The 19,754-nt window shown below is 44.1% G+C and overlaps 1 protein-coding gene across 12 annotated transcripts in view; it reads left to right on the forward strand.

Moving 5' to 3' along the window:
- The window catches only part of HERC1 (HECT and RLD domain containing E3 ubiquitin protein ligase family member 1), a 1,155,039-nt gene that overhangs the window by 167,367 nt on the left and 967,918 nt on the right, over positions 1-19,754 (forward strand). For all 12 annotated transcript variants that reach the window (XM_069222059.1, XM_069222062.1, XM_069222061.1 and 9 more), the window contains exons 18-19: positions 7,060-7,281; positions 8,105-8,278. In XM_069222059.1, coding sequence (XP_069078160.1) covers positions 7,060-7,281; positions 8,105-8,278 — 396 coding nt within the window. The remainder of the gene's footprint in view (positions 1-7,059; positions 7,282-8,104; positions 8,279-19,754) is intronic.

Raw genomic sequence — 19,754 nt, forward strand, 5'->3', positions numbered from 1 at the left:
AATCCATGATGGGGTGACTTGCGGGGCTCTCACCAGGTTCTGTTACCCAGAATCCTTTGCAAACCTCATAATTTGGCCCCCAAAAAAATAAACTTTTTCCTCACATTTCGGTGACAAAGTTCTGGAATCTGAGAGGAGCCAGAAATTTCCTTCCATCCAGCATTTCCCCAAGCCGCTGATAAAAATGGTACCTCACTTGTGTGGGTAGGCCTAGTGCCTACGAAAGGAAATGCCCCAAGACACATCAAAATTATCAAATACTAAACTACCTGTTTTTGCGGGGGGACCTGAGTTTTTAGTCCTGGGCTCAGCAGCCATATAGGGAAACCTACTAAACCCAAACATTTCTGAAAACTAGACACCTGAGGGAATCCAGGGAGGTGTGACTTGCGTGGATCCCCCAATGTTTTCTTACCCAGAATCCTCAGCAAACCTCAAATTTAGCTAAAAAAAAAATCACTGTTTCCTACATTTCTGCATGAGATCACTGCACCGGGACAAATTGCCTACCACCCAACGTTCCCCTCTGTCTCCCGGTAAAAATGATAACTCACTTGTGTCAGTGGGCCAAGTGCCTGTGACAGGGAAGAGCCAAAAACATGTTGAACTTGAGGGGGAACCAAATCGGGTCACAAAGGGCATTTTGAAAAAAAAAAACATTTTTAGGCAGACAAGAGCGGCAGAATTTTTATTGGTATAGATAAGACAATGCTGGGTGGTAGGAATTATGTGGATTCCTGCAGATTACGGAAGGTTCCATCACAAAAAAGGTGGGAAAAATTTGTGATTTCCAGCAAAATTGGAGGTTTGCAGGGTATTGTGGGTAAGAAAATGGTGCAGGGTGCATGTGAACCACACCACCCTGGACTCACCCAGATGTTTAGATTTGAGATGTGTCTAGGTCTTGTGGATTTTTCTACATGGCAGTGTCACAAAGTCCAAAAAGTGCAGCCCTCACCATTCCAAGTGTGACGATTTTAAGAGTTAGCCAAGCTCTCATGGCCCAAATGTAAAACCAAAATAATCAAATGTCCTGTTGCTTGCCCTGGGATGAGATGTTTTGGAGAAAAAAAATCTTCCCTGGTCTCTGATGGGATTTCTGCTCCCCTTGGGGACAGATGGGCCTTCCAAAAATAGGCCGATCTGCCCCCAAGGGGGGAGGTAGATATAGCCAACAGTAATGTGCCCCCATGGAAAGCGACCCTTGCCCAAGGGGCTATCCACCCCCCCCCCCCCCAAAAAAAAAAAAAAACACACACATACACCAATCCCTGGTGCCTAAGTGGTTTCTGACCCACCACCCCCCCGGGACTGATCTGCCTCATAGAAATAGGCCGAATTGCCCCCAAGGGGAGCAGAAATGGCCTAAAATAAATATTCTCCCTCCTCCCCCCCCAAATACAATTTGCCTACTCCCCCTGCCCCCCCCCACCCCCCAGGAGGGCGACTCTTGCCTAAGGGGTCATTTCCCATACATGAAAACAAAGTAAAGAGAAACACTATATATCCCTGGTGTCTAGGGGGATCTGCCCTCGGGGGCAGAAAAGGCCTAAAAATATTTTGCACCCCTGGGGAGTGGCCCTTGCCCAAGGGGCCATTCCCCTTATAAGTAAGTGTGAAAAAAAATAAAATCCCTGGTGTCTAGTGGGCATTTCTACATCGCAATCGGGCAGCAGAAATGCTTGCAGAGACATGAAAGGGAAGAAAAGGCCTTTCCTTTCATGCCTCTGCCTGCCTCCTCCTCCAAAGCAGAAGAGAAATGCTAAGCATGTCTCTTCCTCATCGCGCTGAAAGCATGCTTCCAGCAGGATGGGAGGTGACATCTGATGAGCTCAGCACAGACGTCATCAGACGTCACTGTGGGTGGTTGGGGTGGAAGGGGAAGCAATTCGCCTTCCATCCCGAACAGGCGGATGTGGGCGGGGTGCAGGACGAGCTGGGCTCGTCTTCGGCACACAGCAACCGTGGCTGAGGACGAGCCCAGTTCGTCCCCGGAAGTCAAGGGGTTAATACAAGATATAGCTTGCTGATATCCCATACAAGTCTGCAGGCACCGCATGAAAGGAATCTAGTTCCTACTTGCGCCCTATTTGCTTCTAGGTTCATGGAGTTAATGGTATACCTGTATATATCTGTATCATTCTGCTTTTGGAAGATAAAACCCATCCTCAAATTGTTCAAAGGACTTAGCCTATCAGTGATTAGACATATCTAGGCTTTCTAACCTATAATAACTGATAAAACCCCACCGAACGGGGAAACAACCCTCATTTCTGTAAACATATATCCAAAGATAAACACCTGCACAGTCACAAACTAAGGTGCCATTCAAAGAAAGGAAAATAAGAGGGAATGATTGATTTTTCTTCCTGAGGGGGCCAATACAATCTAACTTTGTTACACAAGGTTGTAGGAAGCTGGCTCTCTATATGTTGCACTAAAAAGACATTCGCTGTGCATAGTCCATTGGATCCTCAGTTGGTTTGCAGAGGCAAAAGTAGATAGGACTAATGCTCTAGTTTGTGGTAGCATGGATGAGCAGTTAGGCTTATCAGAGGGTAGTGCTAAGCATTTGTTGTACTCACAGAGGCATTAAATGAGAGACACACTCAAAGCATAAATCCGAGGCAAAATTAGAAAAATAGCACTTAAGTATGTTTTCAGGCATAAATACTTTTTAGGTTAAAAAATTAACACTTAGTGCAATTCTCAGAGTTCTTCAGTGTTAACCTATGGAGGAAAATAATGTTAAGCAAGCAAATGGTTAACAACGACTTAGGAGGCCAACTTCGGATAGTAAAGGTAAGTACTGGACACTGATAAGAACCACACCAGCAGGTTAGTCCAGGCGGCACTGAGGAGGCTGGTTGCAGGGGTGCAGTAAGGTGTCAGATTGCTTGTGGTCTTCATTTGGTGTTGATCCTCGTGCCAAACAGACTGCAAGCTCTGTCTAGGAAGCCAGTCGGGACAACAAGCTGGTAGGTTGTAGATGTGGGGTGGTCGGGAATGTAGGTGCACCTTCTGTCCTTTTCCCCAGAGCCAATGGATGCAGGGGTGTCCTTAGGCATCGGGTTTCCTTGTCTGGGAGTACTTGCGGTCGGAGGGAGTCCTGCGTGTTGAGGCTGCAGGTGCCATTTAGGAGTCCGTCAGGGGTGGACTCAGGATGGACTCGAGCTCAGAGGAGCCAGAGGACGTTGTTAGCACCGGTGACCCACCTCAGATCGGGTCATGGGCGACTGGTGCAGTGGTTTCTGTAGGTGTCAGGTTTTATCTCACCAAAAGACTGTGGAGAGGGGGCCTGCATGCAGCGTCTGCATGCAACTTGGGTGAGTCCAAGATGAGTGAGACCACACTGGACCCCATCTCTGGACAGCTGGGGAACCTGGTTGGCACCGTTCGTCCCTTCTTGAGGCCTTGTTGAAGAGCATGTCCGCTGCTCACAGGAGTCTTGAGTCTTTATGGAAGGCAGGCAGTCCTCCTGGGTTTCTTAGAGGCTCAGCTGCAGGGAGAGTCAGCTTTTTGGGCAGAGTCCTTCGAGGTCAGTTATTGTGGAGGCGTGTACTAATTGTTGAACAGGCTTACGGGGAACTTATCAGTGTTCCACCGTACAGAGTGCTGCCCATATTGTGTTGGCCCACAAACTTTTCGGCTACAGAGTGAGCATCAAGTTTTTGCAGTTATTAGAAGGAGTTTTCTCTTATTGATACAGCATGTTATGCAATTTACCTTTTATGTGCTATTGATTTTGGACGTTTTGGATCTTTGGACCTTCTAATCTGCCCAATTTTTCCACCTGTTCTTCCATCAAAAGAGGGGTCAGGATAGGGGGGTCTGGCATCTCTGCCATCTGGAGAGACCTGGGTTTCATTACAAAGGCGGCTAGGTCTTTGAAGTTTCCCATCCTGCAATGTCCATCCTGCTTGGGTTAGATGCCAACTCCTCTGCCCGGTGCAGGCTTTTGTGTCTGAGTGCTGGGGCAGGGGCATGGGGGTTGAAAAACGAGTCTAACGTGGCTGAACAGGCTAGGACCAGTCAGTCAGCGCACTAGTAGCTGGTAGGTTTTCAGGGGGCACCTCTAAGGTGCTCTCTGGGTGTAGGTAGTAGTAGATCCAACACTGTCATCAGGGTGAGTTCATCAATACGAGATGTTTGATACCAAATGTCCTTATCTTTAGTGAAGCCATCATGTAGCTGGGGAACTCGTAGTGACCATTATCTAGCACATGTATTTAAAATGGCTTCCCTGGTCACTAACCATGCCTGAGAATTGAAAAAGTCTTAGCAGAGACATATCTACTCATGCAGATATGCCCTCACCTGTAATATATTGCACCCTGCCTTAAGGCTGTAAGGCATGTTAGAGGGGTGTCTTACATCTGTTACATACAGTGTTGGGGGACATGGCACACAGGCTGTGTGCCATGTCGTGTTTTCAATTTTGGAGCACCTAGTCATGCAGCCTGGAATGGCAGTCTGCATAAGATTGGTGCTAGGTCCCTCAGAATGGCACAATGTGTGCTGCAGCTCTGAGGGGCCCTCTTCAGCAACCAATCCCTAGGTACCAGGGCTACCATTTACTAGGGACTTAGAGGAGGCTGAAGGGGATTGCACTTGGGGATCAAGTGACAAGGTGTCTTGTTTTAGGTAAGGGACATTGGCACCGGGGACCTGCTTAGCAGGAACCCAGTGAACTTCATTCTATGTTGCATCTAAAAGCCAGGCAAAAAGTGTGTGTGTTGCAACTGGAACCCAGCTCCCTACAAAGGTTATACAAAGTAGCAGCAAGAATGGACTGGTCTAAGGATATTCTCCTGAAGTTATGTTGTTTAGAGATGTTACAAAATATTGTTTTTCCTTTCTTTTTTTTCCACCAGCTTTGTTTATTTGGATTTAATGTGTAGGGTTGAGCAACATGTTTTAGCCCTGATCTAATTATTGGACACACTGTAGAGAATCTGGGAATAATAACATTGTATTTTATCTTTTGGCAGTGTTGAATTATTTCACTGATTGGTGAAATGGCTGGCTCATAAGAATCATGCAGCTAGTCACCACCAAAATCTGCTGGATTTAAAGCTTGTAAGAAATGTTGCAAACTGATATCTGTGACTGACCTGCACATGGGTTGCCTGTGGCGCCTGTGGTTGACTCCAGGGCCTGCAGTAACTGCATCTTAATGCACTCCAGGGCCATCCAGGATCAGGAAACACAAATCTTGATCTCCTGTGAAGGCACAAGGGTGTCATTGTGCTTTTCAGTCTTACTCCCACAGCTAGTTTCCATCGGAAACTATTTGGACCCAAGTCCCACAGCAGCCTGAATTTCCATGGCCCTCGTCTACACAGCAGAAACTTTTGGAATTTGTGAAGCCATACTGCAGCTTTTTGCCATGTTTGCTTCTTTTCGCATGCCTGAGGATCCCAAGGATGCAAGAGGTCTACCAACTCGGCTTCGGCGCGTGTGTCCGCCCTTTGCACCAGTTGGTCCCTGGTTTCGTTCCGGGCTCTGGACGAACCTTGGTCCAGTTCCCACTTCATTGCACCAACCCAGGCTTTCCTGAGATCCGCCAATGTTAGTGGTGTTGACTCCGGCCGATGACAGCCAACCTGTTGTGCATTCAGATGTCGAGATATCGCTGTCCTGACTGAGACTGCACGCTGCTTTTACTGAGCTGCAGCCACTTAGTCATCAAACAGGGATCACTGTTGTAATGCTGGGAAAATGTGATTATATTACTGATGTGCAGCGGAGTACTTACTGTATCTGCGTTCTAGTGTTCTATTGTCAGAAAACTATTTTTGTGCTTGACCTTGCTGAACTTATGCCGCCAATCTTATCAGTTAGCTTCCCTTTCTCCCAACACACCCATAATCTACAATTTTATGACCAGCACTGTCTGCCACTGAAATCTCTGTAAACTTCAGTTTTGAATCACAGCAGTACTGACTCAGACCTTCATGTTTTCAGCTTGGTATTCTCTAGGTATGTACTATTAAACATCTTTGTTTTGTCATTTAGGTATATTATTGCTATTTTCTGCTCTACAAAACTGACAAAGTGTTTAAACAGCCATAGTAAAGACCCAAGTTATCTTTATTTTATTTTATGCAGAAAGGCGGGCATCTCTTTTGAATTAATCTTAACTATAAATGTGAAGCTACAACCTTATATTGAATGTCTACTTTGCTGGATTGCAAAAAGGGTAAACGTTAGTTAAAAGAAGATGTGATAAATGAGCGGGTGCCATGATTGTAGCAGCTCTTTAGCATTGGGGATGGGGAGAAGGGATGGTTCCTACTTTGGAGATGGACTCTTTTTGCTACAGGAAGTGTCTGGATTATGGTACCGAAGTGTTGACGATCCCATTGTTATGTTTTCATGCTAAGATTATTTCTACTTTATCATTTTCTTTTTACAAAGTAAGTTGAATTTAGCAAAGAACATAACATGCATCGCTACATCTATGTGTTTACAGCTTCCTGTTGAGTGTTCACTCAGTACTTTCCGAGTCCTGGCTAGCACAATACAGTCTGTATATTCTGTTACTGACTACTTCCATATTGCCTTTACTTATTATAATCATAATGCTCTCTACCTACCTGGTATCATTGACTAGGTGTCCCATCTCACTGTATGACACAACAGGCAGAGATAAAAAATGCAGATAAGGAGTATGTGTGTTGTTGCCAGCTGCACAGTCCTTAATAATACTTATGATGGAAGAAGCAATTCTTGATTTGGTTTATTATTATTGATGCTTAACTATTTATCAATTATATTTGAGCATGTCTACTTCTGCCAGAACATGAACTGTTATGGACTTTGAAGAACATCACTGTTAAAATACCCTTAGTTGTTTAACATGTAATTTAAATGTTGAAACATTAGGATATGTGTGGACAGTCTTAAATTAGAAATTATTAGAAGCATACACTTCCTAATTTAAACACCAGCTTGCAAGACGACTATATATTAGAGTGAGCTACAAATGCACTTCTTGTTATGTCATTGTGAGAAGTAATGAGTTTCCAATTACTCATTCTGCTGTTTGCTTCCTAGGTGGAACGGAGCCCATTGATCCTGCCGGGACACCATTACCACAGCCAGCTCAGTCGTGGGTGTGGCTTGTTGACCTGGAGAGGACTGTTGCTTTGCTGATTGGCTGCTGTCTTGGTGGAATGCTACAGGGACCTCCTGTCTCACCTGAAGAACAAGATACCGCCTACTGGTTGAAATCTCCTCTTTTTGGCAATGGTGTAGAAATGGAAGCTCCTCAGTTAGGTATTTCATTTTACATGGAAATTATTTTTTTTGTATATCTTACAGTGCAGTTTATATGTATTTAAAACCATAGCAGGTTGAAAAGGGACATTTTAATGGAAACTTTTTGGTACTCAGATTTGCACACATTGCCTGGAAAAAAAGAAAATTAAAATCTTTTCAGTTCTGCCCTGCACTCAATTTTCTCTCCATCTTTTTGCTGCATGGTAGACTTCTAAATCTTGTAAGTTTAACTTGATCTCTTCTGTTTTGTTGAATCAGTACTGGTTCTCACCATACAATTGGCTGGTATCAAAATCTGCAGTCAATTGTTCAATATACTTACTTTTGGTCATCTCCCTTATCTTGTTGATAAGATCCAGGTGTTTGATCTATAATGTTTTCTCCCAGTAATGAACGTGACTTGCTCTTGGAAATTCAGGAGTAAGATACTAATTTATACATGCTAACAGGAAAATGTGGTTGAGCCCTAGGCTCTTTGCCTAGTTAATCCTGAAGCCAAGGGTGCTATTTAAAGAAATTTAAATAAAGCTGTTCATTTCAAAGCAATGCAACACACGTGGCACATTAAAGGATACACACTCCAAGTAGTAAAACAGGGCAATGATAGTCACTGTCACTAAGCATCAGCCAGGAAACTATAATTTATACACATTTAAATTATTTGTTGTAATAAAGTTGGTTTTGCCTACTAACTGACATAGTTGCTTGCTACTGTGTTATTCATGCATTTCAAGCTATTTATATGGGGAGTATGTTACCACTTATTTAAGTAAAAGTGTGAGTACCCTGAGAGAAATGTTTAATTACTTTTTCTTTGTAGATAAGTACATGAGTTCCCTGCTGGAAGTTGCTCTTTCTTGCAACGAAGAACAAAAACCATTTGATTTTACATTGCGACCTGAAGTTGCTGTCTTTGTCGATTTAGCATTGGGATCAACAAAGGAGCCAGCTCATAGTCTGTGGCTCAGTATGCAAGATTATGCCCTCAGTAAAGGTAACAATACATGTTATTTTGTCTTTGTGCCTGGTTTAATAGTACGCACGCTTTTCAACTAGCAGCATAATTGCATTAAGGGAGCGGGGGTTAAATTATACTTTTCAGCTTTTACAGTCATAGCTCCAGTATTAGGCATCTTTGTTGTGACATCATATTAATGCATGAACAGCCCATTTTAAAGGTTGGATATTGCTTTGTAAGTGAAGAGCGTCTGTGTTTTTGGCCAAAAGGCTTGCTTGAATTAGGTTTTCCATATTGGTCTAAATAGCAGCAAATGTGCAATGGCTTGAGCGGACTGTACAATGGAGTTCCACATGAGAGAGCAGTGACTCGACAGTACTTTCCAAGATACTGAGTTATGTTTGTGTCTAAAAATTAATGTAATAATAGTACCTTTTTTGGATTATGTTTTAGGTTTAGGTTATTTTTTTGACAAAGCAGCCCCTATTAGTTAGGTAATATGGTGGCTGTGAGTTTATGAATTGTGTACAAAGCAAAGTTATTAAAGGAGGATCTGAGTACTTTTTAGAGGATTAGGCAGGCTTAGAATATTATCTGTGTTTTGCAAATGTCTCAAGTCGATTTAACATGACTATATCTTTTCTATTTATAGAACTGTACACGTATATTGCTCACACCAGGACAATTCGGTTTCATTATATAAAAAATATTTAATTTATTCATGTCAGTGTTCATTATTGAAATGAAACCTGATATATAACAAACATTAAATGTTTTTTCTAGATATAGGGGGTCATTCTGAGTCTGGCGGGCGGCGGAGGCCGCCCGCCAGACTTCCCCCCTCCAAAATACCGCTCCGCGGTCGAAAGACCGCTGAGGGTATTTTGGCTTTTGCACTGGGCTGGCGGGCGACCGCCAAAAGGCCGCCCGCCAGCCCAGTGCAAAAAACCCTTCCCACGAGGACGCCGGCTCAGAATTGAGCCGGCGGAGTGGGAAGGTGCGACGGGTGCAGTTGCACCCGTCGCGAATTTTAGTGTCTGCAAAGCAGACACTGAAATTCTTTTTGGGGCCCTCTTACGGGGGCCCCTGCAGTGCCCATGCCATTGGCATGGGCACTGCAGGGGCCCCGCGACACCCCATACCGCCATCCTGTTCCTGGCGGGAGAACCGCCAGGAACAGGATGGCGTATGGGGTGTCAGAATCCCCATGGCGGCGCAGCAAGCTGCGCCGCCATGGAGGATTCAATAGGGCAGCGGAAAACCGGCGGGAGACCGCCGGTTTTCCCTTTCTGACAACGGCCAAACCGCCACGGTCAGAATGCCCTGCGGGGCACCTTCCGGCCTGTCTGTTGGCAGTGCTCCCGCCGACCCTGGCCCCGGCGGTCCGTGACCGCCGGGGTCAGAATCACCCCCATAGTTTCCTAGTAAATAACATTTATATACAGTTTGCAATGTATAAAAAGTAAATCTCCTCTGAGTTGAAGCAGAGGTATGAAAAATCAACTCATCATGTTCACCTGGCATCTATTATCATAGGCAATATTATTCTAGCCTGGATTACTTTCCTGGACTAATCAGGTTCTCATCCACAGCCCATAGAAAACACAAAGAAAAGCTACATTAGTGAAATACACTTTTTGATGTTCTACATTGTGGGTTAGCATACAGTGCTACTAATTGGGTCTCCAAAAATGGAAATTACTTTAGGCAATTATTTTTTTAACTCCTTGCCTTAATAGCATATCGGTCAAAAACGTTTCCGCCCCTTTACATGACTTGAAATTATGTCATGTGACATATGAAAACAGCACATGTAATTTTTTCACTGAAATCTAAAAATCTAAAATATGTAGGGTGATTAAGCAGAAAGGAAACATTCATTATTAATAAAGTGACCTTTTAAAATGTTGATAAAGAACCAAGGCTGCAGCTTTATGACGTGGGTGTTAGTCACAAATCCAGGTATGGCCATCATATGTCAGACACTATCCTCACTTCCCTAACTATGACCTGATATTCTAAACTAAAACTTCAAGACCTCAGATTAATCACATAATGTCCACAGGTAACGTAACAGTTGCCATGATATTTCTTGTGCCCAAATACAGTCCCACTTGACCAGATGAAGGCTCAGTCACAGCTTCAGCTATTAATATGCTGATCTTAATGGGTATTCTGATGGATATTTCTGACTGCATATTCCTCACCTTCTGACTATTCCAGGCAACAGTCTGAAGCCAGAAATGCTGCAGGAGGTCCCACACTCTGGTAAATGGAGCCAGCACCCCTATCTCTGACATCACTGGGGCCCTAATGCACCCCCATCAGCATGCTGACATCAGCCCCCTTTTCTCTTTGCCATTGACGGTATCTGGAGCTGTCTCCTTCTCCGTTCTCAAAGATTTTCACAACTTCTTCACGTGTAGCGAAGTGTCTCCTCACAAGCGGTCAAATATCAAGCCATGTATGGACTGTGATGGGCATTACAGACCCTCACGAGATCTGCCTTTGGTGTTTGAGTTATGATCACAACACAAACATCTGTGAGTTCATGTCTGAGGATTCATCCCAAGGTCAAAAAGGAGGGGAAGGCATAGCTGTTCATGGCCAGCCCGCAGGACGAACGTTGAGAGTGCCAAAAGTCCAAGTCATTGACAGTGTCAAAGTAATCAAAGAAGCTGCAAAAAAAAGAGAAGAGCAGGCTGCAGGAATTTCAATGCCATCACTCTTTGAAAATTAAGTCATCTAGACCTCTGGCCTCTTCATAGAGTGTGGCTCCATCTGACCAGCTGGTTTTGATCTTGGTAATGCTAATGCCTGTAGCAACAACATCAAGGCTTCTGCTTTATCAGCCTTACCCTCAGTTCTCCTCTCTTGGAATGGGTCCAGTGATGTTCCTAAATGCCATGACACTTTCTGCAGATCGGTCGTCCCCTCTGGAGCACCCACTGCTGCCATCGGTCTGATGATTTTTAATTTTGAAGACTTATACTGACGTCGCACCATTTGGTGCCTTTGACTGTATTCCCAGCCTTGCTTCCAGTTATGTGGGCTGAGACTCGGACAAAAGTGCCACTCCAACTATCAGGAACTGATGCTAGCTTCATTGGCAATCCTATCATCTTTGTCTTCGGCGCCAGACCTAGTCACCTCCCTGGCACTGCATCCAACTTCACAGGTACTTCAGATAATTGTCTTGGCACCGCTACTGATGCTGCCACCATCACATCCCTTGCCTCCTATTGCTGAACTGATTCTACCAGCATCGCTCCCTGCTTGCCACAAGTCATTCCCGTTGATGGAGCGTCTACGTCACCATTCAGAGAAAAATCAATGGCTGATAGAAGAAGGTGACTCTACTTCTCAGGATGTCCCTAGTCCAGATGATGATGGGGCAGCCATTCTACCTTGGACCCAGATTTTACAGGCCTCAAAGATGCTATTGGTCTTGATACCGGGGTGTAATGAGAGCGATATTTCCCAAATGGGATTGCGTCACCCCTCCTACCTCCTACCCCTCTGACTTAAAAATATAATTTTTAAAAAAAGGGAAGCAGAGATGTTGGACCTCCCAACTGCCCTCTACTGGGACAAAAGCCGTCACCCTCACAGAATTCCTCAATATAGTGACACATACTATGGAACCATTGCTACTCCTCAATAACGTTTTAACAAAGCCTATGCTTGTGATTTGGGAGCAGTCAACAACTCCCATCAGAGTTCACAGATCAATAGCATGGTTTTACAGACCAACTGCGAGATCTGGCTTTCCTGTCCTCTTATCCATCACCAGAGAGCCTAGTTGTACGAGCATCTCGCTCCTTTCAGTTGGCATTGGATTCCTTTCCCACCATGCCAGCAGACAGGAAATTGTGAAAGATGGAGCACTTTGCAACAAAGGTCTTCTCTGCATGGAGCATGGCTCTTAAATCTTTTAATGCCGCCTGGCTCATCCTAATGTGTGTGCTGTCTGGGACATGAAACAAACATTAATCCTTAATCTGCTAGATTATCTACGAGGTCACTGTTCAGAGCTAGTGGGGTGTTGTAATATATTCTTATTTCAGAAGTTACTTGAATTCAGTTATCCATTGTGTTAACCCTCGCTCCCAATTCTGGAATGCAGGTGGTAACTGGCCGAGTCCAGTCTCCCTTCTTCCACCCTTCTCCCCTTTCCTCATTGTGTGGTTGAATGTTCCCTCCTGTCAAACTGTCACCGTAGAACATTGAGTAAACAGCTGAGTGGAATTGGTGATGCAAATAAACTCACCTTAGTTAACTTTGTGAAGACCTTGTTATTATTTTGCAACATGAGGGATGTTCAAGCTGCAGCCAAGCAGTGCCTACAGTTTGGCCTGGACCTGGTTACAAGAGCCATGGGGGACATAGATCTCTCTATGCCCCCATGCCTGGTTGCGCAGCTCTGGCTTCTCTCAAGATGTCAAAACAAAGCTGTTGGACCTTCCTTTAGCTGGCTCCCACCTCTTTGAAACAAAAGCTGATTATGCCTTGGAGAGATTTAAAGACAGTAAATCTACTTCTAGATCACTTAGCCTTCCAGACCCACACAAGAGATGGTCAGCGGTTTTGGAAATTTCAAGGCTTCTCCAGAGGTTTTTATTTTGAGGCCAGCAACATGCCCAACAACATTAATAGCAACAAGTGAACCCCTTGCATAAGTAGTACAGAGGTCAAAGGGAGGGATGAACATGTGCGTTCCTCTGCCTCTCACCTCCTCCTTTTGGTCCTCCCTATCCACTACAGGGAAGTAGCCCTAGTTTCCCCTGGTCAGAACAAAAGTAGCCTATTGGACGTATGGATATTCTCCTTTCCACAAGTAGGCAGGGTTCTTTCTGATTGTGAAAAGGAAGTATTCCCTATGCTTCAAGCAACAGCCTCCTCTATTCCACCTTTGAACTGATGCACTGCCTCCAGACCATCTGTGTGTTCTACAGCAGGATATTTTAGCATTTCTCCAAAAAAGGCACTGTGGAGTTGGTTCCGAGGCCAAAGGTGCTAGTCCCAGTACATCCCGATCCCCAAAAAGGACGACGGTCTTAGTCCAATCTTAGACCTCAGGGTTCTGAACTGGTACCTCAAAAAAAAAAAAAAAAAAAAAAAATAGTTCAGCATGATGATGTTTCTAGCAGAGGTTCTTGTGGTGCCAAAAGCAGAAGATTGGATGGTGTCTGCCAACCTACAAGATGGATGTTTCTGTGTCCCTAACCTGTGGTCACACATGTCTTTGTTTCAGAGTCGGATCTGAACACTACCACTTTGTGGTCCTTTCATCATCATCATCATCATTTACTTTATTTCGGTAACAACATACCATAAAAGTACGAGCCATGCAATCCAAGGGAGAAATAGTAGAATAAAAATACAAGTACAAAAAAAACAAATTACAAACTCCTGAAAATAAGATAGTAAAACGAGATAAAACAATGACATAAAACTTTTCCTATAAATATAATACTTAAAAAACAACCAGTCCCTACTAAAACATCAGACAAACGGACTTACACTTAAATACAACACCTATGCACTATATGCTTAATTTTAAAATCTGCTACAAAGTCTTATTCTTTAAAATTGCTAATCTAAAACGCCAAATTGATTCAAGGAATTTGCCACAGAACAAACTATTTGTACAGATGGGTCTGATTTGAGTACTCTCTCAGCAGATAGACAGTTCAGTTCCTGAAAACCATTTGTTTACATAAAGGAGTAATCCAAAGGGCCCTCTGTTTGCCATATGCACGACATTGAAAGAAAACATGAAGATCAGTCTCTTCCTACTTGCATCCCATCGGACATAACTTAGACTTGTTGATAGAATTGGGCCATTTGTAGGTTAAAGAACTCAAGGGAAGGGACCCTATTCTAAATCTGATGAAAAGAGCACGCGCAAGTGGAGAGAGTACTGCATCCATAAAAGGCTCGAACGCATAGTGACATTTATAACGCAGACACTTGTCAGTCATAGAAGAGGGCGCAACTTCAGCCATTTGTGCAGTTTGAACTTTAAGCCAGAAAGCGTCCTTCAAGGTGTGAATGGCATTTTTGGGAATAGAAGAAGGATCCTTCCAATAGGCCCCTAGGCCAAGCTGGAATAAGGACCGTTCAACATAAGCACACCACTTGATTTTAGCATTAGAATTAGTGCCCATAAGTTTGGGCAACCCACATCTAAATGGAATAAGAGCATCGGTTGACCATAACCGGATCCAGAACAATAGTGGCCTTAAAGCAGCGATCTGGTTGATTGAAAAAAGATTTAAATCCAATTGGATAGGCAAAGAGGGAGTGCTTGAAGGCACTCTTGACAGCGTCTTTAAGAACTGGTTTTCCGCACTGGCCAGATCCTCCAGGTTGCAGTGGCCCCATAACTCAGCACCATACAAACCCCCCCCCCCCCCCCACTTGTGATTTATATATTTCAAGAGCTGGGGTCAAAGCAAAGCTAGGGGAGCGGGTTGCAAATCTTGCAATGCCGCCCGCCCTTTGCTTCAAACAAATCAATGATTTCTGGAGGTGGGCATGCCAGTAGTGCTAATCTTCTAATTTTACACCTAAATAGTCAAAAGTGCCTACCCTTTCCATTGGGGCGCCTTCTAGATAAACAGGTCTTTTCATTTTGTGCTTTTTGTCTCCAAAAACCATATATTTCGTTTTTAGTGAGTTGATTTCCAGACCATGGTCTTTACAAAACTCCACAAATCTTGCAAGCAGACTTGAAAGACCCATGGCAGTTCGAGAGAGTAACAGGGTGTCATCAGTGAATAAAAGACATGGAAGCTTCTGCCCTCCCAAAATAGGGGCGTCATTAGAGCAATCCAAGAGGTAAGGAATACATGCATTGATAAATAAAAGAAATAGGGTGGGCGCAAGTACACAACCCTGTCTCACACCACGGACTGTGGGAAATGCTGAAGTCAGTTCGCCTGCCAAACCCCTTTGTACTCTGGCGCAATTGCCTGAATAAAGATCTTGATTATATTAAGCATGGAGCCGGGGACTCCAGCTTTGCTCATGACTTCCCATAGTTTAGGGCGCGGGACAAGGTCAAAAGCGGATTTCAAATTAACAAATGCAACAAAAAGGCGGCCTGAGTCCACATCTACTGTGTTCCACTTTATAGTAATAAAGCGGAAAACCTGGTCGATAGTGCTGACCTTATCTCTGAACCCTGCCTGAAAATGACTTAATGCCTGATTTTCTACTATCCAATGCTTCAGTCTACTTAACAGCTGATAGTAATATATTTTTGGCAAATTATCTAGAAGACTGATAGGTCTATAATTCCCTGGAAGATTTTTCTCGCCTTTCTTGTGGATAGGCACGATTATTGCCTCCTTCCAGGAGTCAGGATAAGATCTATTGGACAGGGCAGTATTCGAAATCCTAATTATGTACCCAGTCCATTTAAGCAAATCTGACTTATACAAAATCTGAGGGAATTCCGTCTGGACCAGAGGCTTTCCCTGATTTTTGGGCAAGAATTGCCATCTCGGTTTCTTTTAGAGTGAAAGGAGGCAAAGGGATCGCCAATGGATAGAGTGACAATATCTCTCCAAAGCTGGTATCATCGGAAGCAGGTGTGGAGCCATACAGCTCCCTAAAGTGAGTTAGCCAGGTGTCAGCAGCAAATTGGCATTCTGGAATGGATGAAAGATTTGAGTCTCTATGTGCAACCAAAAGCCAAAAATGTTTGGCATCATGGGCCCTAGCAGCCTCAGTCAATTCACCCCATAATCTCTCCTCATGCTCGAGCTTGCACATCTTGCATGTGGAGACATAAATTCTTCTTGCCCTCACTATAGCTTCCCGATCCTTGGATCTTAGTCAGGGAACTCTTTGCCTCTCAGCACCTCTTGTCAAACCACTTGCTACTGGATGGAGGGGAGGAGTTACTTCAATTCATAACAGTTTTGGTAAACAACTCCTTAAGGGCCACAGAAAGGTCCGCATGAGAGGACATAACTTCCAGTGGAGTTAAAAAAAGATGATCACCAAAAAGCTGATGTTTGGAGACTAAGGCGCACAATTTGTCCCATAGCTTGTTAGACTTCTGGAACGAGTCCCATCTCACAGCACGCCTATTCTAGATAGCTTCAGGGGTCCGTGAGCTTTAGAAACCGAAAAAGACGCTGCCCCTGATAAAAGAGATCTGCATATACAATTTGGAGAGGCGCATCTATTATGAAATGCCAAACCCTTAAATAAAAAATGACATAATTCAAAATACTACTATATGATCCCCTAAAAAAAGTTGGTCTAGCGGGGGTGTCAGCTAAAAAACGACCATTGCCAAGACGAAGACCATAAGTTATGATAAGATCTATTATCTGCAGCTGCAAACAATGGATGTCACTGGCTGAATTAAGAGGGGGGATATTCCACACTTTGTCTTCAAGCTGCGTGGCCTCAATAAAATTAGAGTTGAATTTAATTTGGGCATTAAAATCGCCCGCAATAATAATACGATATTTATGGCGATAATCTAGAATTAGGTTATGCAGGATATCAATGGTAGTAGACCGATGGTTGGAAGGGCCTGTTCGGTTGTAGATATTAATACATAGGACTGGGTTACCTGAATTAGGCAATATTGCCATAATATCAGGGGAATCTACAAAAATCTCCTTTACTTCTCCCACCTCAGTCGTCTTGACCCAGGTACACAATCCCCTTATTGCCCTGCCTATAGGAGACTGCGTGGCATTTTTAATATAAGAACAAAACCCTTGCCTATACACACTTTCCGTCGCCCACGTTTCCTGGAACATGCAGATACAGAAAGTTTCCACATAAGCCCCCAAATCAGAGTCGACTAATTTACTCTTAATACCAGCCACGTTCCAAGATAAAAGCTTCCCTGTTGAGTGTGCAGTACAACAAATGGGTTCACTAGTTGGATCAGCAGGGAGATAGGTGTTAATGTGTTCAGTATGTGGTCCTTTCATTTGGCCTTATTTCCGCACCTGGAGCCTTCACAAAGGTGATGGCAGTGGTTGCAGCCCAACTCAGAAGGGTAGGAATTCCAGTGTTCCCTTAGTTGAATGACTGGCTAATGAATGCCAGCTCTCTAGAGATCATGTTTCGTCACCCACAGACGACAGCTGTAGTTTGACCTGGGCTTTTCAATCAACATGCCCAAATCTCTCCTGGTGCCTTCTGAAAACATTCTGTTAATAGGGGCTTTGCTGGACACCATATAGTTGTGCCTCCCCCCTGCCTCAGAGGGTTCAGGATACTCTGGTTATGATTCCAGAATGAAGTGATCCTTCCAGTCCTGATGATCTTACACCTGCTTAGTCTGCTAGCCTCCTGCAACCAAGCATGCTGTCACTAGAGACCTCTAGTGATACCTCTGCAGGCAGTGGTTCAAAAATGGATGTCTCCAGACCTGTATCAAAATATCCATGGACTCCAGCGGACATACAGTAGTAGAGTGTGGAATTCAACCTTTTCCCGGGGGCCCGTTTTGAACTCCCCTGCTGTTGACAACAATGATCACAGATGCTCTGCTCTGCTCTATAGGATGGGAAGCTCATCCTGAAGAATTGAAGAACAGAGGCCTCTGGTCGGTGGAAGAACAGATATTTCTCACTGGTCTGTTTAAAATTACAACTCTCAAGGTCTTCTGCCTGTCCCTAGGTGGCTACTCTCTCCAGATCTTGACCGACAATACAATTCTGATATGGGAAATCAACAAGCAAGGAGGAGTAGGATTGTACTTTTTCTGTTGAGAATCTCTGCGTCTTTTGTCGTGGCTCAAGACAGTGGTATCTGCCTGATAGCAAATCATATGGCCAAAGCGCCCAGTCATCACATAATCGGCAAGATGATGCCGTCTTCCCCTACAGGTAGTCCAGTGCATCGTGCATCTCTGGGGGACTCCTCAGGTAGACCTGTTTTCCACTCACACCAATGCTTACTGCTCAAAACTCTGTGCCATCCAGTATCCTTTACAGGGAGCATAGGGATGAAGCTTTGTGCTTGAGGTGGAACCTACCACTTCGGTATAAGTTTCATTCCCATACCCTTTATTCCATGTGTTTTGGGGAAAATTCACCTCTGGGCCTAAGCAATTCTGGTTGGCCATTAAGCTTCTGAGATGTATTCCTCATTCCTCTGACCCACCGCTCCATCTCGCTCATAGGGTAGATCTCCTCTGACAATTGCAGGGGTAGGGTTGGCAACCCAACCTTCGGAGCCTCCAGGTCCATGCTTAGAGATTAAGCATCCTGAAGTGCTGGATGCGATCTTATTTACCTATAAATACCCCACCAAGATGGTTTACTTGAGTAAATGAGGGAAATTTGTCAAATGTTGTGCAGACAACTCAGTAGACCATCTTAAAGCTCATTTGTTGAACATCCCACGTTTCACCCTCTCGCATTGTTGGCTTTTCTCTCCTTACCTGATAAGTTGTAGCTTTTCAAGTAACCCATAGTTATTTTCATAGGAGAGGGCTCACTTACAGATTTTCCTCAAATCTGTCATAATGCCTCAATGGGAACTGAACATTGTAAATAGTTTTTTATTGTGTTGTCCTTTTGAATCGTTACACAGTTGTCCGTTGCAGTTGCTTACTTTCAAAGACTTTTTAATTTACGTCATGTCAACGTTAGGTGTCTAAGCGAGGTGCAAGCATTGAATAAAAAGAACCCATTCACCTGTTTCGCAATAAGTTGGTGCTAAGAATCAAGACTGCTATTTCTGTCTTGTCAATTAGGCGTCTAAGCGAGGTGCAAGCATTGAGTAAAAATAACCCATTCACCTCTTTCTCAATAAGCTGGTGCTAAGAACTAAGACTGCTTTCTTGTCAAAGTGTTTTCCTCCTTCCTTGTAGGGCAGTCCACCCCGACCATCCTTCTATCTTCCAGAAGTAAGACTGCATAGGCTTGTCAGAACATGTGCATCCAGACTGAACCAGCTTTTCATGTGCTGGGTGAGGAAAATGAAATGCAACACAGTACATAAGAGGACCTTGTCTAGATGGATAATACTGTGTGTCAAGATAAACTGAGCCTTAGCACTCAATTATCCACAAGAAAGTATACAAGCTCAATCAACCAGAGGAAAAACTTCTCCTTCTGTGCTGGTACGAGGGGTACCGGTAGCAGACATCAGTAGGGTGACATCTTGGACTTCTCTCCACATGTTTGTTAAGCACTACTGTTTGGACTCTAAAGTGAGGAGGGAAGGCCACTTTGCACGCACCGTAGTTGAGGATTTTGTGGAATTACCATCCATGCACCCACATCTTGGTTTATAATTGCTTGGGAAATCTATTCAGAAGTTGAGGAATGTGCAGGTAGAAGTATCCATTAGAAGAAAAAAATATGTTTGAGGCATGTGTGGCTGTAGAGTAACCTGCTTTGCAGACTCCTGCAATCTAGTGTTTGGTCCAGATGTGTGCAAGTTGTTTATCTTTGAAGTCTTTCGAGTCACAAGGTAAAGTGACTTCTCCCCTTGGTGATAATGCACATGGGCATTGACTCAA

The sequence above is a fragment of the Pleurodeles waltl genome, chromosome 3_1 (assembly GCF_031143425.1).
Source record: "Pleurodeles waltl isolate 20211129_DDA chromosome 3_1, aPleWal1.hap1.20221129, whole genome shotgun sequence".
Lineage (NCBI taxonomy): Eukaryota > Metazoa > Chordata > Amphibia > Caudata > Salamandridae > Pleurodeles > Pleurodeles waltl.